Here is a 21,283-nt window from a genome sequence, read left to right as displayed (position 1 = left end):
GTGACGGGGCGGGCGCCGAGGGCCGCGCGCCGCGCGCGGGGGTGGGGCGGTTTCCGCTTCCGGGTCACCGCTCGGGGCCGGGGGGGCCTCGCTGCAGCTGCCGCAGCCGCCATCGCCGCCGCGATGCCGAAAGGAGGTGGGGGCCGGTCCGGTCCGGGCTGGGGTGGGGGGATTCGGCCCTGTGAGAAAGAGCGGGGCTGGGAGCGGCGGCAGGAGGGTGAGGGGCTGTAGGGCCCTCAGGCTCCGGGAGGAGAGGAGGGGCGGGGGGAAGGCCGCGGCTGTGGGGTTCGGTGGGGGCAGGCTGCGTTCCCCGCCCCCGGCTCCGAAGGGAGGCCTCTTTCCCCCCTCTCCCCGGGCTTGAGGAGCTCGGTGGGGGGTCTCCTTTCCCCCTTTTCGGCCGCGGAGGGTCTTGGAGGGAGGTCCTGCTGCCGCACCCCGCTCCGGCTGTGGATGGCGTCTGGGGGGGCCTCGGTTTCTTCTCCCAGCCCGCTCATGGAGGGCTTCGGGGTGAGCCTGCCTTCCCTGAGGGATGGCAGATTCTCTCGGAGCTGGGGGTCCCAGTCTGTGCCCCCCAACAAGTGCCATGGGATCGCAGCAGCCCCGGGGGGTGTCCGGGCCTTGGGGTGCCAGGCCCCGCTGTGGGACCGGGAGCGGGCTGGGCCCCACGTGCTCCCCGCTGGGCTGGAAGCTGCGGCCGGTCCCCCCGGGGCAGGGCTTGGAGCACACGGACGCCCGGGGAGGGGAGTTTACAGCTACACCGGGGATCCCGGGGGGCATCCGGGGGGGCACGCAGGTGGCGTGCGGTGGCTGAAGGCCATCCCCTCCCGGTGGTTCGATGGTGGAGGCTTCGGGGGCTGGGTACGGGGAATCTGGGCGGCCGGGCAGAGGGTCTGGCCCTGAAGGGCAGCGTGGGGAGGATGCGGAGGTGGTCTCCTGTTCAGGGGCTCCAAACGCAGCTCCTTTCATGTGGCTCCGGCAGCTCCGCATCTGGGTGTTACGGAGCGGGTACCAACTTGCTTGTGTGATTAAGGAGAAGTAATGAGGGACTGACAGGCTGTCAGGGCTGAGCTGGATCCACCCAGAACCTTCTCCAGATGCAGCATCTGCATAATTGGCTCTTGTGCGAGCGTCGGTGAAAGCCCAGTCATATACATTAATGTAAACCAGCCCTCGTCATTCCTCTTCTCTGTAGTTTGCTCCAGTTTATTTCATCAGCATTTCCCAGGCTTTCGTACCACATCTGTTTCCCTATTTAGATTTTCTTTAAACACTTCATTTTGTGTCCATTTGCACAATGTTAGTCGATAGGGCTGAAGCTTTGGCGTATTTTTGTGAAGGCAAAGAACTGTGGTGGGTTCTAACCCTGGCTGCCATATCTGAACGCCCCGTAACTCAGGGTTTCGTGCTCTGTATTTCATTGTACAGTTTTAAATGTTTGTTTCAAACCTTTTGCTTCTTGGGAAAAGGGATCTTTGCCCACCCTCTCCAGTCAGCAGGAGTTACTATATCATGGAGTGGACTTTTGCGCTCGCTCTTTAATAGAAAATGGGGATTTTAACCAGCCATTAATAAACTTTGTTACAGGATTATTTCTGATGATTTTGTTCTTTTTTCTGAATACCTTGATTCAAAAAGAATAGGTGATTCCTTCAATATTCTTCCGTTCTCTTTGATTTAAATTCCTTAATTTTGCTGTTGAAAGCTGAAGACAAATGTATTTGAGCACGCGCCTGCCTTAGGTGCGAGTGGTCTCCACTGCAGGTGATGATATTTTAAAAGTGCTTTTCAGAAGAGGATAAGAATCATTATCCCTATTTTACAGATGGGGAAACCGAGGCACAGAGCTGACGTGAGCTGTGCAGCGTGATGCAGTAGGTCAGTGGCAGATGTAGGACGGGCACTCCGCTTGTCTGACGTGCGGTTTGAGCTCCCTGTGAAGAGCAGAGCCCCAGCCCTGCCCCACGCTGAGCTCCCCGCAGTCCCTCCAGCTGTTGAACCAGTGACACTGCTGCTGCCGCTCAGAGGGGCCTTACTTCTCTGTGTGCAGGCTCGAATAGAACTGAGATTGATTCACTCTTCAATTTGCTGCTTTTTAGGTGTTTAATGTAAGATAATTTCTTTTCACTTGCTTTCCCCCCCTTATTGCTGTTTATTTGCAGTAATAAGGTTTTTGTGTTCCAGCCCAGCGTAACATTCTGAGCCCAGCTGGACAAGAAAGCTGCCTGGCATCGGTTAAGCTTGTAGCACAGCGGTGTTTTGGGTTCTGTAGGTTTTCTTGACATAGCATGTCAAAGGTATTACTGTTGTTCCATCTAGAGTCATGTCGTTTGCTGGGCAGTGAGGTAACGTCTCCTGGGCCAGAGCGCTCCCAGATCTCGTGCCCAGAGGGTGTCAGTGTTGCCACGTGGGATGGATGGGAACAGACAAACGGAAAACACCCGTCTTTGGGTGCAGCAAAGCTTTTGGTTGCACTTGTGGTTTGAGTGCCCACGAGCTTCCACAGCTGAGTCCAGAGGAAAGAATCTGGTCCCTGCCTTTCCCCGTTTCACCTGAGAAAAACATCTCAGGGGTCTCTGTAAGGCTTCACAGTGGGGGTTTTGAGACAATTTATCCCACAGCTCAGCTTTCACTGAGCTAAAAGGTGTGAGAGTTTGTCTCTGCTGAGCCAGGAGGACTGGTCAGGAAACGTTGAATTTCCAAAGCCCACAGAGGCTGCCTGCACCGGTGCTCCCTGACCCTCCAACAGCGCAGCTCTACCTTGAGCTCCCTAGCTCAAGGCTAGAGGCTGACTCTGTTCAGCTCGCTTTCCAGCTGTTCTTTGAGCTTGTAGGAACATAAACGGAGCAGTCATTTGCAGGAAGCATTAACGGCTTCAGCAGTTCATTAATGAACAGAATTTTAAACTTGAGAGCAGATCTCAGCCAGGCAGTCCAGCCAGCTGAGCTGACTCTCCTCTTCCAGGTTCCTAGAGCTTGTTTTTATTTTTCCTTATAAAGCAGGAAAACACGGAGGCTCCTTTTAGTTGTTCTTCAGCTCTCATGATAATTCCCAAAGCTTTTGTCCAGTTAGCTTCCTATTTTCTCTTGGCACAGCCTTAGTGTAGGGAAGGGGGTAAGGAGGAAAGCTTGTCAGAGAGTTGGTTGTGACAGCGACTGCTCTCGGGTCTGGTGTCTCCAAAACCAGCCCAAGTGGAAGGAAGGAACTGATTCTCCACGTATCTTTCTATGGATCAATAATCCCAATTCTCTGTGTAACTTACCCAGAATTCTTGGAGCGTTTCACAGAGGCTGGCAAGTTCGATGTGTCCTTTTTTCAATGTGGTTTTGATTCTATCAGAGGAGCTATTTTGGTTTGTCGTATCTGCACTGAAAATCCAGAGAGTGCTGCAGGAGGAGTAGACCTTTCTGGAAGCTTATCGCTAAACCATTTATTGATTTTATTTTCTTTGTACAGGTAGAAAAGGAGGCCACAAAGGCCGAGCAAGACAGTACACAAGTCCTGAAGAGATTGATGCCCAGCTCCAAGCAGAAAAGCAAAAGGCAAGGGTATGTGTTTGCCTACATTATGTGCTCGCTGTCGTTAGGCCTGGCTTGTGCAGCGTGCTTAACCTGCAGCTCGTGAGAAATGGCAGCTTAGTCAAGTGTTGGGGATCATTCTGTCGGTGATCACAATATGGATTCTGAATATCTCTGGCTGGGGAGACTGCAAGGGGTGATCGGTCTGGTTCCTCACAGAAGCAAGGCCAGGTAGACCATCCCATCACAATTTGAAGGTTAAAGGATAGGGAAGATGATTACGCAGCATCTTTTCCCCCCATATTTCATAATTCTAGTCTCCAGTGTCAGCTAATTTTTTTATCCATGCTCTGCACCTTGGCTGTGGAGGAAAAGGGCTCCCATCTTGACATCTTACTTTATATTGAAGTTATTATATTTGCCCTCTTTCTCTTCTAAACTTTAAAGACCAAACTCCGTTGACTTCTTCCTGTACACACGATTTTCATGTTTGCCTCTGACTTGTAGGGAGAGAGAACAGTTTTCTGGCGTGAGGCCTTTTTGGAGCGTGTTTCTATGCCCCGAGATAGGATTGTGACAGCTCCCTCCTCCCAAATACCTGACTGGTGTTATAAAAGGCATGGCTGCTTTTTGCAGTACTTGCTCTCTCGTGTTCCCAGGTTATCACAGCTACATGACACTCTCACTGCTGTTTTTCTGTGACTTTCTGAAAGTGCTGCCTGAGCCCAACTGCACTCTTCCAGCTGAAGCCTCACAGCACTGACTACAGTAGGATAATTATACCCCATATAGGAAACACTGATGAATACCTCCCAGAAGATTACTCTTTCAAGCAGTTATGAGCCATGTTGTTCACTCCTTTTTAGTGTTTTGACCAGCTGTAACTCCAGAGGATTGTGTGATGTGCTGCTTAGCCACAGATTCCGATTTAGTGTTAGATTGCTTCTTCCGAAGTGTAACTCCTCTTGGTTTGGTTTCTGATTCCACCTTCTTGGTTTCGTGCCATCTTTCCAACTTCTGAAACCACTTATGTGCCTGATCCTGTTTTCCAAAATGATTCCAACTCCTACCAGTGCGATGTCATTCACAAACTTTATAAGTGTTCTCTGCTTCCGAGTTGTTAATAAAAATACCACCTGGAAATGGAACAGAACACGCAGGACCCCACTTGAAAGTCTGTCTTGTTTCAAAACAAACCAGGGAACTGCTCTTTAAGAAGGATTCCTTTTTCTTTTGTTATAATCTGTACCACATAGTGATGGTTACATCTAATGTTATTTCGTTAGGGAAAGCTTAAAAAAAAACAATTAAGAAAATTACTTCTCCTGCTGCCCAAAGCTCATCCGCTTTGCCAGTTGCTCTGGTGAGGGATGTTTGGCAATAGTAAAGCAAGCTATTCACACCCATGTTGGTTCTTCTAATCTTATCTTCAAATTTACAAATTTACAAATTTGTACAGATTTACAAATTAATTCCTAGACCTCTGACTGATAAAAGCTGTGCTAAAAAGGCTGTAATTTCTTGGATAATAATGTTTTGGTTGACGGTGGTCAGTTTGCTCTTCTCTAGTTTTTTTATCTAGATCTAGGATGGGATCCAACTCTACACTACATCCGTGTGGTTTCCAGTCCCTGAGATATTGTGCACTGGAAACACGGGCCAAAATATCTCCTGGAGATCTTTCATTTGGGGAAAGTAAAGTGCCATTTCTGTCTTTCACGATAATTTTCCTGGACTGTTACACTGAGAGCGCAGCAGAGTTGTGTAGAGGTGACCTGCTGGGGCAGGTGATGCGCACTTATGTGTTGAGAATGAGCTCTTGTTTTGTAATGTCCAGGCACCTTTGGTGTCATAAGGGCCACATCAGGAACAGCAATGCTCTCAGAGCTGTCTCTCATCCCTCCAAAATGATCTCATTTAAGAGTCCCTGTTGGATTTGGGATTTTTATGGACATACGTTTTTCTCTAATTTCCTGTGATTTTATAGGAAGAAGAGGAGCAAGAAGAAGGAGGTGAAGGAGCAACAGGGGACCCCAAAAAGGAGAAGAAGTCTTTAGATTCAGATGAGAGCGATGAAGATGATGAGGATTATCAGGTACTGTCATTCTCAGGGCACTTCATTTGCACCACGCACCCAGATTCTTGGGGCAGGAGAGAGATGCACACTTGACTCCCAGTTCTCTTTGAGAGCTACCTAGAGTAAATTTTTAATGGAAGGACTATTTTTTTAGAAGCCAAAAAACCCTTACTCGACTGCATTTTGTCCTCAGTATGAAAACTTGTGTATTTTCATAAGTGAAATGCAAAGGCAAGAAGATTTCAAAAAAGGCTGAAGATGGGTGGTAGTGAAAATCTTGGTTCATAACTGGTTTTGCTGTCTGGTAGTGAAAACATCTTGAATTCTGCTTTTGGGGTGTGTCGCAGTGTATTTGATGAACTCTGATACAACACGGCGTTGGGTACGAGAGAATTTCTTAACCTTCCTCTTGTTCTTGAACCTTAGCAAAAGCGCAAAGGAGTGGAAGGGTTGATAGACATAGAGAATCCCAATCGTGTAATTCAGACAACCAAAAAAGTAACTCAGCTGGACCTGGATGGACCTAAGGAACTCTCACGACGAGAGCGGTGAGTTTCTCCTGATGCCTCGGCAGGAACCAGCGTGTTCCTGAAATTTCATCCTTACCAGTGGCAGCAGCTTAACATGGGGAGATGTTTCCCTGCTGTGGGTACGTTGGTGTTTCAGGGAAGCCCTTTAAGTGTGTTGCTCTCTAAAGCAGACACTGAACAGCAGCAAACTGTCAGGCAGGACTCACTGCCGTTCGAATTTCTTTCCTTACAAACTTGACAGAAGTTGTCTGTCCTCTGGGAGTAGCTGTGGCCATCCTGGAGCCAGGCAGCTTGGCCAGGTGCACTAAGAGAGTGAAGGTTGTTGCTGTGAAGTGGGTGTAGACATTCCCTTCCTGAAGTTTTATGCCAAAAAGCAGACCTCACTGAAATCCATTAACCAGAGGTCACCTTGGGGTCCGCTTTAATCTTGCTATAGAAGGTGCCCTGGTGACAGGTAGTGGTTTCCCAGATTCCAGGGGTCATGGTGAAACTTTTGTCTGAGCAGATGAATAAGATGAGAACCAAAGTGTAATCTTCTAGTTTCATTTAGCAATGGAGAGTTTCAGAGTGAAAGATTTAAGCTTGCTTCTTTGGGATAGATTGCTTCAGCAGAAGTGAGGGTAAGGCTGAGGAAAACATGTCACGGTGCCATGCAGTCTGGGGCTAATTAATTTGACCTCATTGTGTGTCGTGTCCTTATTTAGCTGAAGGAAGGTAGAAATAATCTCTCTTATCATCCCTGTTCAAACCCTGCAATAGATACAACCAGTGCTTGAAAACTGGTGTTAGGGCCCCCCAGTCTCTGCTGTCCCCCCCGTCCCGCCCAGGCAGAAAGCCTCCCCCACCCTGCCTGTGCCTGCTCGTGTGAATACGCTGGTGACTGGTGTGTTTTACTCGAACAGAGAGGAAATAGAGAAACAAAAGGCAAAAGAAAGATACATGAAGATGCACCTAGCTGGCAAAACAGAACAAGCGAAGGCAGACCTCGCCCGACTAGCCATCATTCGGAAGCAAAGGGAAGAAGCTGCCAGAAAGAAAGAAGAAGAAAGAAAAGGTTAGAGAGCAATCAATCATACCCTCTTACTTCCCTTTTGCGATGGCTGTACTGCCAAGAGGCGTGATCCCTCCTGTCACGCTTGGCAATCCCTCATCTCCTGAGACTGTGTGGTGTTGCTGAGTGTCATTATGACGTCTCTCATCAAAACCAGGTTCAGCTGTTTCATTCTTCTAAAGCTCTTGCTTTATAAAGCTCTGGGACAGCTGAACAGGGAGCAGGGACAGAGAGAAGGGAATTGCTCTTGATATCCATGTTGTCCTCAGCCTCCCAGGCCGTGCTTGCTCCGATGTGGGGGTTTAGCGAGTTCCTTGCGCTGGGTGTGATTTATCTGCTTTGTGTGCTGGGGATCCAGCTGCCCAGAGAATTCGCAGCACGCTTCCCCTGCCCAGACCTCTTCAGCTCTGATAGGTGTGAACCAGCAGGCTGGTGAGCAGGTCTTCTCAGTGGCTTCCACTGAGAAATTTGTGCATCAGCATCAGAGTAACTTGTGAACGCCTGAAGAGAGGCCAAGGACAGAAGGGAACGTGCGGGGGGGGCGGCTCCTCTTGATTCTGGAGGTGATCTACCAGGGGTTGGCGGGGAGGGTCATGTTTTTTCCCGTTACCTCACTGTACATGGCTAGCAGGATTTCAGTCTCTGGGGCTGTGAAGCCACCACCAGTCCCTGATATAAGCTGTGAAATGATGAAACCTCTCTTCTTCTGCTCCCCCAGCAAAAGACGAAGCGGCCATGGCAGGTAAAAGACTGCAGTCACTATCCCTTAACAAGTAAGCACAGGACATGCAAGAGGAGGAAACACCAGGGAACTGTGCCTGGTGCCTGCCAGGAACTCTGTCGCATTCATACCATCGATGTCACGTAGGGTGTACTGCGGCATCGAAGTCACCTTCACCTCCAAGAGACACTGACGATGTGTTTGTCTTCATCCTGGCACAGATTTCCATGTGGGTTTAGGGGCAGCTGCTACCTGCGGTGCAGAGCTGTGCTGAACAGCAATTCTCTGTAACAGTTTGGAAACCTGAATGTTTTGGCTGTTTTTAGGATTAAGAACTTCATAGGCAGAGGGGCAGGGCGGGAGGGAGCTGTGCGGGAGGGGAGATGCTTCAAATAGTAGATTGCAAGAAAATAGATTGTGGGGTCATTGTGTGGGGTGGGGCATGGGGTGGGGAACTTTGACTTGCTAGTGAAAGCCCGAAGGATATTGTATCTGAGGGATCCTTGGGGGCAAATGGCCCGTCAAATTTTGCTGCAGGTTGTTGCAGTATAATCTGGGAGCCTGACTTCATGGACATCTGGAGTGCCGTTCCTTCCCGGTTTCATCCCTCCTTTCTTGCAGCCAGTCTCCCTTTTTCCCTCCTCTTCATTTTTTTTTTCTCCTTATTAGGGATAGTGCCAGTTTTTAACCACATCATCCTTTGTTTAAAGGAAAAAAAAAGCCCAACATTAATTGTATCAGACCCAGATGGAAAAAAAACTTGATAAAGTTTAAAAAACAACAACAGAACTTGTATATTTGGCTGATTAAAATGTAAATTATCATAACTGCTCTGTCCTCATCTTGTGTGTGTGTAAATGAACACGAGCGTGCAGGCTGCTGCAGCGGTGCGGTAGCAGTCTGGTGCTCTGGTGACTTTTGCTGGAGGAGATTCGGCCCCAGAGCTGGGGCGGGAGCTCTCAGAGTCACTAGCAGAGAGGTGACGGTTGTAGAGATGTAGGATGACAAATGTGACCTTGTCTGTGTAATCCTGTCCGTGCCTGGCTGCGGGCACTTGGGTGAGACAGGGATGTGCTACGGGGAACATCACGGGGAGCTGCCTGCTCAAACCGTGATGGCAACTTGCCTTCCCAGTGCCACAATGCTGGGTCACCTCTGCACGACGTGGATAAGCCCTAGAGCTGCTCCCCCAGCCTGTGATTTTTGTGCCCCGAGGCGTGATTGGAGACAGGAAACCCAAGCTGTCACAGGGAGGTCTGATCCCGGAGGAGTAACCACGCTGCACTGCACAGGTTCCTGTTCCTTTTGGTGGTAACTGTAGGATTTCCCTTGCGGAGACGCTCGGTGTAAGACAGGGCAATGCCGGAGGAGCGGCTGGGCATCGCGCCTGCCCGGGGACTGGTTCTTCTTTTGCCTTTGCCAAAGCTCTTACCAACCACTTCATCATGATTTCATACCCCCTGTGAAACGCGTGACCCTGCTCCTTGTTTACTATGTGCAATTAAACCATGCCCTGAAACATAGAAAGATTTATCCACTTTCTTACAGCTTCTTCAAAGGTTCCTCGGCACCCCTGGGAGCAGCTCTGTCCTCTGCTGCCAGCCCACCTCCATCCTCGGCCCTTTTCACTAATACCAATCCTGTTTGGAAATCTCGCTGAAGCAGGGAACAGGGAAGCTGTAGTGAAGTGGGAGTCGGCCTCTTCTCCCAGGCAACCAGCTATAGGACAAGAGGACACAGCCTCAAGCTTCGCCAGGGGAGGTTCAGGTTGGACATTAGGAAGCATTTCTTCTCAGCAAGGGTCATTAGACACTGGAAGGGGCTGCCCAGGGAGGTGGTGGAGTCAACATCTCTGGAGGGGTTTAAGAAAAGCCTGGACATGGCACTTAGTGCCCTGGTCTAGTTGACATGGTGGTGTCAGGGCAATGGTTGGACTCGATGATCCCAGAGGGCTCTTCCAACTTGATTGATTCTGTGATTCTGTGAGGTGACATTCCCCTTGTCTCCACGGTCCCGATTCATCCTCAGAGCAGGTGGCAGAAGGGACGTGACCGCCCGTGGTGAGATGCAGCACAGCACCGTGCTGTGCTCTCATCACACACATTTGCATCAAACTGTTTCTAAAAAAAAAAAAGGCAAAAATAACCCCCATTGGCTTTACACAGGAAAATCCCTACTTTATTTTTGATTTCTTTAAGCGATGTATGACCAGCATCAGGTACGATGGTAACAAAAAAAGTAAAAAAAAAATTGTTTTCTTTATCTGAGAGCAGCCGCTGGGGCTGGCTGGCAGCCGGGGCAGCGCGCTGGTGGCATCGTGGCCGGCTCGCGTGGCACGGGGGCTCGCGGGGCAAAGCAGGCAGGGGCTGCAGAGCAGGGGTGGGCTGGCAGCGGGGACGCCCTTCCCGGCTGGCTCCTTCATTTGATTTTGAGATCCTTCAGCGCCGACTCCAGGCTCTAAAACGAAACGGGAGGTCCTTCGTCATCAGCTTTTCGCTTTCCAAGGCAACTGGAGGTGGTTGGGGGGGGAAGCTGTCCCCTGGGGTGCCAACCCCTCCCCGTGGGGAGGAGATCCCAATTTCGGCTGGTTTTGGCTCCTTTTTCAAGCCATGTGGGTAAAGCCGAAGCCAGGAGAGGTGCTGGATCCCTGCGTGAGGCTGGTGTCAACCCCCCCCTGATGGTGAGCTGTGAAAGTGCCACCCAGGGGTGTCCCCCCCCCCCCAGCCCTGGGTTGAAGGAGATCCCACCCAGGACCCCCGTGGGCAGGATGGGCCCCACCACCACAGCAAGGAGCTGGGCAGCAGCGGGGTGGGGGGGATTGCAATTAAAACTGTGGCTAATGAGGGTTCAGCGCTGGGTGCTCCCAGCCTGGGGGGACCGAGGCACCGTGGGGACACCTCACCTTGACGTCCCAGATGCTCATGCCGCCGTCCATCCCCGTGGTGCAGAACTGCGAGCACTTGGCCTTCCCGCCCGCCAGCACCGAGATCTGGCTGTGGGGCGCAAAGAGGGGATGGGGAGTCAGCCCCAGGCCCCCGCCGAGCACTCAGACCTGCCCGGGAGTTGGGTGGGAGCAGGTCTAGAGCCCTCCATCTCCCACACCCATGTGCAGGGATGCTCAGGGATACCCAGTGATGCCCAGGGATGCTCCAGGGATACCCAGGGGTGTTCCAGGGATCCCCAGCAATGCCCAGCGTTGCTCAGGGATGCCCAGGACTGTCCTAGCTCCGGGGGCTGGACCCCTCCATCTCCCCCCACTATGTGCAGGGATGCTCAGGGATACACAGGGATGCTCCCGGGATACCCAGCAATGCCCAGGGCTGTCCCAGCTTCCATGGCTGAACCCCTCCATCTACTCCACCCATGTGCAGGGATGGCCAGGGATACCCAGGGATGCTCCAGGGATACCCAGCAATGCCCAAGGATACTCCAGGGATACCCAGGGTTGCTCAGGGATACGCAGTTATGCCCAAGGATACTCCAGGGATACCCAGGGTTGCTCAGGGATACCCAGGGATGCTCTGGGGATGCTCCAGGGATATCCAGGGTTGCTCAGGGATACCCAGGGATGCCCAGGGATGCTCCAGGGCTGTCTCAGCTCCCAGACCAGACAGTAACACAGCCAAGGGACGCTCAGGGGCCAACACCCCAAAGCAGCTCCTGGGGTGACCCAGCCAAGCCTGTCCCTCCACCCACTCGCCCCCAGTACGTGCCTGATGCTGTTCTTGTGCAGGGTGTCCAGCGAGGCGTTGGTGGTGTCCGAGCTCGCTTTCTTGTCCAGGTTCTGGAAGCGCTCGCGGGCAGTGAGGCCGCGCTGGGAGCTCTGCTTGGGGACGTCCAGCTTCCCCCCGAAGGTCAGCGCGCCCTGGCTCTCCTCGTAGGTGAACAGCATCGGGCAGCAGTCGTGGCCCTGGGGAAGCAGGCAGCCCCGCTTAGCACCCGGTTCCCGGCGCGGCGCCCACACTGTGTCCCCAGCCCGGACTCACCGCGGCCACCAGGCTGTTCTCGGTGATGAAGGTGACGGCCAGGAGGGGCAAGGTCTCGGTGCACAGGGAGGCGACGCTGCGAGGGGTGGCAGGGTGTTAGAATGATAGAATGTTTTGGTTGGAAAAGACCTTTAAGATCATCAAGTCCAACCGTTAACCCAGCACTGCCAAGCCCACCACTAACCCATGTCCCTCAGCACCACATCTACACGGCTTTTAAATCCCTCCAGGGATGGGGACTCCACCACTGCCCTGGGCAGCCTGTTCCAGTGCTTGACAACCCTTTTGGTGAAGAAATTTCTCCTGATCTCCAATCTAAACCTCCCCTGGCACAACTTGAGGCCGTTTCCTCTCGTCCTGTCACTGGTTACCTGGGAGAAGAGACTGACCCCACCTCCCTATACCCTCCTTTCAGGCAGTTGTAGGCAGCGAGAAGGTCTCCCCTGAGCCTCCTTTTCTCCAGACTAAACACCCCCAGTCCCTCAGCTGCTCCTCATCACACTTGTGCTCCAGACCCTTCACCACCTTTGTTGCCCTTCTCTGGACTCGCTCCAGCACCTCAAGGTCTTTCTTGTAGTGAGGGGCCCAAAACTGAACACAGGGTTTGAGGTGCGGCCTCACCAGTGCAAAGCACAGGGGGACGATCCCTGCCCTGGTCCTGCTGGCCACACTAGTGCTGGTACAAGCCAGGATGCTGGTGGCCTTCTTGGCCACCTGGGCACACTGCTGGCTCATGTTCAGCCACCATCGACCGACACCCCCAGGTCCTTTCAGCAGGGAGCCGAGCTTCAACCTCCCTGCGCTGAGACCAGCACAGCTCGTGACACAGGCAGAAGCCACACAAAAAGGACGCGTCGCCTCCTCCGACCGGGTCTGCTTGGCCCTTTACCCCCGCCCCAGCCCAGACGCCTCCATCTCCGGGTCAGTGTTGGGAGTCAAACCCCCCCCGCCACCCACGGCGCGGATGCCCCCAGCCCCCCCGCTCCCCAGCCCTGCTTACGCCATCTTCTTGTTGGCGTCGGCCAGGCAGAGGGTGCTGTCGTGGCTCACCCAGGCCACGCGGGCGCCGCTGGCTGAGAAGCAGATGCTGTGCACCCACCCGCAGCTGCTGCTCGACTCGAACATCAGCTCCCCGAAGGGCATCTTGGAGCCCCAGGGCGTGGGGCTGGGCCGCTCCTCCACCTCCTTGATGTAGGCTGAGAATATCCTGGGGGGGGTGAGAGCCCTGCCATGTGTCCCCTGTGCCGAGCTGCCTCCATCCCTCCCCCTTTGCGTGCCTCAGTTTCCCTGCTGTGGGGGTGCCCCGCTGCCCCCCGTGCCCCGCTGGGTGCTGTAATGTGGGGATGGTCCCCGGGGCACCCCCCAGCCCTCTCCACATCTCCCCTGCGCCCCGTCCCCAGCTCCCAGCAGCACCCAGAGGGGTGAATCCTGCCCCATGGGTGAGCCAGGGCTCTGGGCTGCCCCACACACCGCTGTGCTGTGCCAGGGTGAGACCCCAACACATCCTTGGGGGGTCCCCCCACCTCAGAGCCCCCAGGTCACCCACCCACGCTGCTCCTCACCGGCACTTGAAGTCACAGGAGCCGGCGGCCAGGAGGACGTTGTTGGGGTGCCAGTCGAGGCTGAGCACCGTCGAGCGGATGGGCTTCTTGATGTGCTTGCAAACCCACCTGTGGGGAGAGTGGTTGGCATCCCTGGGGGAGCACCACCACCCCCGGGAACCCCCCTGGGCTTTTGGAGGGCTGGCTGAGGGTGGTCAGGGCTACGAGCACCCCAGGAGCTGCCCTGGGTGACCAGCCTGCAGCAGCAGCCAGGGCATGGGGACAGCATGTCCCGTCCCCAGCAGCAGGGTTTTGGAGCACCTCCCTCCATCTCCCCATGGGTCTCCTCTTCCACCTCCTCCAGCTCCTCTCTGTCTCCTCCATCTCCTCCTATCTCTTCTCCAGCTCCTCTGGTCTCCTATCTCCCAATCCATGTCCCTTCCACCTCCCCTCTGTCCATCTCCCCATCCATCCATCTCTTTTCCCTCTCCTCATCCCTCCATCTCCCCACCCATCTCCCCTCTGTCTCCCCCAGGACAGACCCAGCGAGGCCATAGCAGAGCCTCACCAGTCGTTTTCCTGCTCAAAGTAGCAGATGGAGATGAGCCTGGAGCCGCTGCCCACGGCAAACTTGTTCTCCTTGGGGGACCACTTGACGCAGCGGGCAGCCCGGTTGATCCGCAGGATGACCAGGGTGGGCTTCCAGACATTGCCCTTCAGGGTCCAGACGTAGGCATTGCGATCGGTCCCACACGTCACCAGCCGGTTGCTCTCAGGGGCCCAGTCGATGCCTGAAAGGCAGAGGGGGGTGATGGTGGCCCAGGGAGCGTGGGGATGGGCCACTCAGGGCTGGAGGCCATTTGAAAGCAGAGCTGTTCTGAGTAGTCTCTGCTCCAGAGTCCCTCTGGAGTCCCTACTCCCACAGCCATCCGAAATCATCCCACTCCATCCTTTCCCATCCCTCCCATCCCATCCCCCCCATCTCTTTCATCTATCCATCCCTTCCCAACCATCCATCCCTCCATCCATCCATCCCATCCATCTCATCCCACCCCATCCCATCCCTCTCCATCTCATCCCACCCCATCCCATCCCTCTCCATCTCTCCCATCCCATCCATCCCACCCCCGTGTGCCTTTTAACATGCCGAATCGGGGCCAGAAGATGTAGACACAACCTGCTCCCTCTCCTCCACCCACTGCTCAACCCTCATCCAGAAGCTGCTGGTGCCACCAAGGGGGCTGGGACCATCTCCAGGGCAGGGCCACCTGCCAACCATGTCCCCATCCCCTCCATCAGCTGGGACTCACCCGTCACCTGCCCGTTGTGCTCCTTCAGCTCATGGACTTTGCTCCACTTGGCACCGTCCTTGCGGTAGATGTGGACCTCGTGGTTGTTGGGGCAGAGGGCGATCTCTGCGGGGCGAGAGCAGCCGGGGCAAAGCCCTCCCCTGAATGCTGGGCTCTGCTGGGGTGGGAGCAGAGCCAGCCAGCATCGACCTGCTCCTTCCCCTGCTCCAGGCTTGGTGGGACCCCACTGAGAGCCCCATCTGCATGGTGGGGTCCCACCAAACCCCCCAGTCTCCGCCCCTTGCAGCCCCAAAGCTGGCCCTGTTCCTGCAAACTGTCCCTGTGGAGAAGGGAGAAGTTCCCCCAGACCCCACAGCCCAGCGTCCTCCCTTCCCCAGCGTGTGGACCCGTGGGGCTGGTGGGATGGGATGGGATGGGACGGGATGGCTGCGGGTGCTCAGCTCCCATCCGGCCCCATCCTGCCCTGCCTGCCCAGCACGCCAGCCCCAGCAGAGAAAGCCCTTTTTGTTCTCTCCCACATCCCCACAACCCTGGCCGGGAAATGCCACCGGCCGTGAATCACCCGCCTCCGCTCCCCTCTCCTCCGCAGCGCTTCGCCCGTCCCTCCCCACGCCGGCTGCCGCGGTGCCGCGGGGCTGGACGCGGTGCTGGGACCCCCTGCCCTGGGCTCTGTCCCAGCAGTGGGACCAGGGGTTGCAGGAGGACACGTGCTGTACCAGCCCCAGAATCTGCCCGTGGCAGGACCTGCTTCCTCACACCCAGCCCCGACCCCGCTCTGCCCCGTCCCGGGGGCATCGCCCACTGTGGGGCTGTTCAGCCGGGACAGCCGGTGCTCTGGGCCACCCCTGGGGATTTTAGGATGGGGTGTCCTGGCCATACTTACGGGTCCGGTCCTTGTTCCAGGCGTGGCAGCTGATGGGCTCCAGCAGGAAGCTGTGGTAGGCCATGGCTTGCGGGCTGGGGACGGGGCGAGACCCCCGCGGCCATCAGGAGATGCTGCTCTGGCCACGGGGACAAGCCTCCCATGGGACCCCCTGCTCCCAGCCCCATCGAGCATTCCCTCCCACCAGGATCAGCCCCACCGCGTCCCCTCACTGCCGGGGAAGGGGCTTCCCCGAGGATTTCCAAGCTCAGAGTGTGCCCAAGCAAGGGGGAAGGGTGCCCCAGTGGGTCCAGCTCGGGGTGGGGGCAAGGAAGGGTCTGGGTTGACCTGGATGAGACGTTCCCCACGGTGCTGCCCCATGGCCGGGCACCCCACACTGAGTGTCCTGTGGCTGGGTACCAGATGGGTGGCCATGGCCAGATGCCCACAGCTGGGTGCCCCATGGCCAGGCACTCCATAGCTGGGTGCCCCGTGGGTGTCCCACAGCCAGATGGGAAGCAGAGACCACTTCCAGGGACTTCCAAACCGTGCCGTCATCCTGCCCCAGATGGCTGGAGCCTGGTGGGCAGGAGCCAGCCCAGCACACGGGGACCCTGGTGCCAGCACCACCAGCTCCACTCGCATCCCGAGGGTCCCACCATGGGCAGCACCTCCTCCCCCCAGCCCCACAGGGCTCGATCTGCTTGCTCCTTCCCCGCCTCTCATTTAGGAAGAGCGAAAGCCCCATGAAGGCACCCCCATCCCGTCCCCTCCCGTCCCGTATGTGCTCAGCCCCGGCGAGCCGGTGACTAATCCCTTCCCCAGCTGAGCTCACCGCCGCTCCCGCCAGCACCCACCGACCGCTCCGGTGCCGCAGGACAAGCAGCCTCCTGCAAGCCCACTCTGGGTGCCACGGGACCGGGAAGGGCTTGGAGCAGCGGTGCAGCCCCTGGGCCACCCGGCCGAGGTACCGCTGGGGTGGAGGGAAACACCTCAGCAGGGCGGGACGGACACGGGGATTACTCACAACTTGCCTCTCGGCTATTTTGGGAACTCCCTGAACGCTGCTCGTTTTCTTTGGCAGCCAAAAACGGTCCAGGGGAAGGAAAAAAGTCCCTCCTAGGAAACCTCTGTGCCCAGGCTGGTGAAAAGAAAATCTGCGGAGCTCCATCACCTGCCTTTCGCACGCGGAGAGATCCCAACGCTGATGCACAGCACAACCCCTGTCACCTAGCATCCCACGGCTGAGCCCCTGCTCAAACACCCGTCCCCGCCGGCCAAGGCCACGGTCACGGCTGCGCAGGCAGCTGCCCAGCCCCAGTCCCCCGATCCTGCTGGGGGTCAGCACGGGGTGACCCACGGGAGGGCACAGAGCCGCTGCCGCTGTGTGCCTCTGCCCCGAGCCCGGCGGCCGGAGCTGCACCGCGGGTGACAAATAAAACTGTCACCGAGAGGGATGGTGCTGCCGGTGCTGTGAAAGGTGAGGAGCAGAAAAGGGTGTGAAATGGGGACCTGGCTGGAAGGGGACCCAGCTGAGATGGGGACGCAGCTCAAATGGCTCCCGGGGGAGGCAGGACACCCCGCGGCCCTTTCTGGCCTCAGTGCTAAGAGAACAGCGATGCTTTTCTTTCTTTTAATTTGGTTCGGATGCTCAGAGGCCTGGACCCTCTTCCCCGGGGGTCTTGCTGTTCCCCCGTTTAACCCCAGCCCCGAAGGAACGGGCTCGGCCGCTGTGCCGGGGAGCAGAAGCCGTCCTCCGGCTGCCGCGGGAGCGCTGGGTGAGGAGCGAGGGCTGCTCGGCCCTTCGAGCGCCGATCGCTCGCCGCAGCGGTTTACATCTCGTTTCCCCAGCAGCTGGTTTAAGGCCAGTTCCCTGCTGACGCCCCGTGGGCTGAGCCGTGCTCCCGCCCGGGGTGGGACCCTGGGGTGATCCCCGGGGAGCTCAGCAGCCCCTTTCCCAGCAGGGAAGAGCATTGGAAGGGCCGTGGCTATCCCCCTGCTCGATACGGGGGCTCTTGAAGGAGGAAACCAGCATTTTCACATGTCCAGACAGGGTGGGATTGGGACCCGATGCAGCTCCGTTATCTCCCTGGCCAGCCCCGAGGCGCCAAGCAGTTCGGAAACATCCTTGGAGGAGATAACCAAACCTTGGCAGCAGCCGGGCGCCGGGGGCTCCTCCCGTCCCAGGGAGGAAGCCGCGTGCCGGAGGAGCCGTATGTTTGGGTTTGCCAAGCCTGGCGGGGCGGTGGGAGGTGGGTTTGCACCCGCTGGGGCAGGGACACGGTGACAGTCCCACCAGGAGCCGCAGGACCCCATAAAGCTGTCCCCGGCCACCACGGTGGCCTGGTCCTCCTGCACTGCCGAGACCCCAGCACCGACCCCCGGGAGCCCGTCTGCTTCCCGCGGCGGCTGCGGGGTGTCACCCCCCTGCTCCTGCCAGCCAGGCTGCGGACACCCGTCCTCAGTCCCCAACACTGGTGGGGGGTACCCCAGGGGCCAGCCTGGCCCTGAGGGGACATCACTGCCCCAGGGCAGACGAAGGGCAGCTCTGACTCTCCTCTCCCTCACGCTGGGTAAAGCTGGAGGCAGCTGGTGCCCGAGGAGGAGAGGACGGATTGCAGACAGCGCTGGCTCTGCCAGCACCAACCTCCACGGGACCCTGGCATGGGGACCCCCCCCAACACCCTGCCGCTGCCAGGCCTCCGGCAAGAGAATAAAACTCAAACTTGCTGCCAAAGCTGGAAAAAACCCGCCTGAAACAGCGACAGCAAAACCCACGAGCAGCGAGGCACTGCCTGCACCCCCCTGGACCCCAAAACAGCCCCGGCCAGGGGGTCCCCACCGTCCCTCGAGCAGGGTGTGAGCACCAGGGGAGGTGACAGCCCCAGCCCCCATGGGACAGCCCCAGCCCCCATGGGACAGCCCCAGCTCCTCGCCGGGGTGGCAAAGCCACCTCCACGCTCCTTACCTTGTTGGGCAGCGCAGGCAGGGCTAGTTCATGGACTCTGGGCAGTCGACACGAATGGCAGCCCGGGGCGAGCGGCGGGAGCTGCTGGCTGCCCCGCCGAGGCAGCCCGACTTCCCTTTTCCTCTCCGAGAAATGCAACCACTTCCTTACGTGGGCGTTGGGGGAGCGCAAAGCAGCTCGGCAGCCGCCCTGCCCCTGCCTGCCTGCGAGCCAGGCCTCTCCACCATCGCCACACGTGGACGGGCCACCGGCCCTGGGATGCCACCGGCCCGGGGATGCTCCCGGCAGCCCCCGCTGCTCGGTGGGATGCAGGCAACGCGCTCCGGGTGCACCAGGGAAGGATGGGGCCAGGAGAGCGGAGGGGAAGGAGCCCCATCCTCTCCCTCCGGCAGCGGGAGGGCTGCTCAGCCTCCGTCCCCGGTGGGTTTTGGGGGAACGGGTGCAGCAGGGAGGCCCTGCCTGCCGGGGCTGGCTCACGGCAGGCGATAGCTGCGGTCGGAGCCCACCCAGGGCGAGACGTGTGCAGGCATCGCCTCCCACAGATGGGGAGATTCACAGCTCGGCAGGACCCTGCGGCGCCTGGATCCGGCCGCCCGGAGCAGCAGCTGCTGCTGGTTCCTGTGTCCCACTGAGCCCAGTGGGACCCCAGCCCAGGCTGGCTGCAGTCACAGCTCTGCACCCCAACACACTGTGCGTGTACCCCCACCTACAGACCTGCTCCCCTCTGTTTTTTCCCCTCCTGCTTCAGAGCAACTAGATTTTATCCCATTCCTGTCCAGGCAGGGTAGCTCAGCTCCTGCTGGAAGTGCTGGGAAGGAGAAACGGGCTTCAGCTTCTCACTCCCCTGCTGCAAGCCGGCTGCAAGGTCACACGTGGAGGGATGCACTCACCCCTTCCCTCCCCGAGTAATGTCACAGAAGCAGCACAGCAGCCGATCAGGGTGTCGCACGGGAAGGGCAGGGCCCCAACAGGGCTTCTCAGCTGCAGGACGTGGTTACAATAACCTCGTATGTGTTGAATTCATCCCCCAGCAATGGGTCAGCTGCAGATAAAGGCTCTGCAGGGTGGCAGCTCATCTCTCCCTTGGTCCTCAAGTCTGTTAGCCATGCTTCCCTTCACAGGCATTGCCATGATCCCAGCAGACACACATGGAGATCCCAAGATGTCCCTGGAGGGTGGTGGGTCCCTGAAGCTCTGATCAGGAGTGAATCCCCACGCTGGGAAAAGTCCCTCTTGGAAGTAGCGAGCTGTCCCATCCTCCAGCAGCAGTTTGCCTGTTGCAGCACCCAGCCTCGCCCCCAGCATCGCCGCTGCCCCAAATGCAGCAAGAGGGACACAGTTCCCACAGCAGCTCCCACAGCAGCTCCCACGTGGCTGAAAGCTGCAGCTTCTTGAAGTTTTTCTTGCTGCCTGCACATTTTCTCTAGTCCTCCTTTGCCTACGAGCTGCTCTGCCTCTGCTCTTCACCAGGAGGGTTCAGGCTTTCCAGGTGTCCGACCACTGCCTCCTGCACCAGGACCATCAGCTCTCATCCGCGTGGGACGGGAGGATGCAGGAGAGGAGTCCAGCCCTCTGCCCATCCCTTCACATCAGATCCCTTCCAGTCCAGGATGAGAATGAAGGACAGGTCAGTAACTTCTGTGGCAGGAATCAGGGTATGTCAGTAAGAGAAAGGAGAGCGTTAACCCCCAGCACTGCCTGCAGAGCAGCTCCTTGCCTGCCATCGCATCTCCTCGCTTCTGGTCTTGAGGCTGCTCCTGCTGCGGGTCCTCTCTGAGCCTGCGCTGACTCTGCCAGGGACACGCTGGTTCTGAACGCTGCCTGGCTTTCCCCTGGACTCGACAGCCCACGGGGTGATAAGCCAGCGCTGTGGAGGCCAGGGCGAAGGCTCAGCCCTGCTGGGTATCACGCCAGATCAGACTCAAGGGCTGGCTAAATCCTTCACCTGCTTTTGCCCCTATTTTCTTAAGTGGAAAGAACCTCCTGCACCCACGGCAGCACATCTTGGGATGCTCGGGGCCTCGGCAGAGAGGCCGTAGAGGAACTACCCCGCTGCACAGATACTGGGGACACCACAAGTTTTTTGCTGGGGTTTTCATTAGGGGTGGGGCAGAGGGGATGAAAAGCAGCAGCGATTCTGCAGTTCCTTTTCATTTAGAGACCGGGGAGTTTTTCAGGCAGGCTCCAGCGAACAGCCTCTGCCATCCCTGCTTGCGTAGAGCCCCGTTTCTTGCCCCCAACAGTCTGCTCACTGGCGTGTAACGTTAAGCGTATGCAGCCAGCAGCTACCCTGTAATTACGACCACAACCAGGAGCTTTATCGTGAACATCGCTTTCAAAGGCACCGCTAACCCCAACACACACCAGCTTGTGCCAAGACACCAGGTGCTGTGGTTAGCTGCACAAGCCAGCGAATTCTCACCCACGCTGGACACAAAGGACAGTGCTACAGACCGGGGAAGCGACCAAGGAAACAGTGGAGGCAAAACAACCACCTACCTTCGCTGCAGCTCACAGTCACCGGAGGTGGGATGACAGCAGAACGTCCTCCCAGAGCCTGGAAACCCAGAGCCGCCGGCTCCCACCACACGGGGCAATTTTAAGTTGAATTATGCCTTGAGTGATGGTTGTTTATACTCCCCTTGCTCAGTCCTTTTCTAATATAAATATCTCCAATCTGGTTTTAATCTCAGACTTCTAGCACTCACGTTTCTCCGGCAGT

At 56.9% G+C, this 21,283-nt stretch overlaps 2 protein-coding genes across 3 annotated transcripts; one reads left to right on the top strand and one right to left on the bottom strand.

Annotated features, from left to right (window-relative positions):
- Positions 1 to 30: 30 nt before the first annotated feature.
- PDAP1 (PDGFA associated protein 1) lies at positions 31 to 8,721 on the top strand. 2 transcript variants are annotated; one of them, XM_068423806.1, is made up of 6 exons: positions 31 to 136; positions 3,454 to 3,539; positions 5,503 to 5,610; positions 6,019 to 6,140; positions 7,025 to 7,176; positions 7,892 to 8,721. In XM_068423806.1, the coding sequence occupies exons 1-6, from the start codon at positions 124 to 126 to the stop codon at positions 7,948 to 7,950; spliced, it is 540 nt and encodes a 179-aa protein (XP_068279907.1). In that variant the 5' UTR covers positions 31 to 123; the 3' UTR covers positions 7,951 to 8,721. The 2 variants fall into 2 exon arrangements, with proteins under 2 accessions (XP_068279907.1, XP_068279906.1); XM_068423805.1 differs by having other exon boundaries at positions 3,454 to 3,545.
- A 1,329-nt stretch (positions 8,722 to 10,050) lies between these two features.
- ARPC1B (actin related protein 2/3 complex subunit 1B) lies at positions 10,051 to 18,672 on the bottom strand. Its single transcript, XM_068422691.1, has 10 exons — positions 18,562 to 18,672; positions 15,615 to 15,688; positions 14,732 to 14,836; positions 13,990 to 14,212; positions 13,443 to 13,550; positions 12,881 to 13,087; positions 11,881 to 11,956; positions 11,608 to 11,804; positions 10,797 to 10,887; positions 10,051 to 10,351 (listed from the first exon to the last, which is right to left on the bottom strand). The coding sequence occupies exons 2-10, from the start codon at positions 15,676 to 15,678 to the stop codon at positions 10,313 to 10,315; spliced, it is 1,110 nt and encodes a 369-aa protein (XP_068278792.1). The 5' UTR covers positions 15,679 to 15,688; positions 18,562 to 18,672; the 3' UTR covers positions 10,051 to 10,312.
- Between the last annotated feature and the right edge of the window lie 2,611 nt (positions 18,673 to 21,283).

This window comes from Nyctibius grandis, chromosome Z, assembly GCF_013368605.1.
Source record: "Nyctibius grandis isolate bNycGra1 chromosome Z, bNycGra1.pri, whole genome shotgun sequence".
Classification (NCBI taxonomy): Eukaryota; Metazoa; Chordata; class Aves; order Nyctibiiformes; family Nyctibiidae; genus Nyctibius; species Nyctibius grandis.
This window is presented reverse-complemented; position numbering and strand designations above follow the sequence as displayed.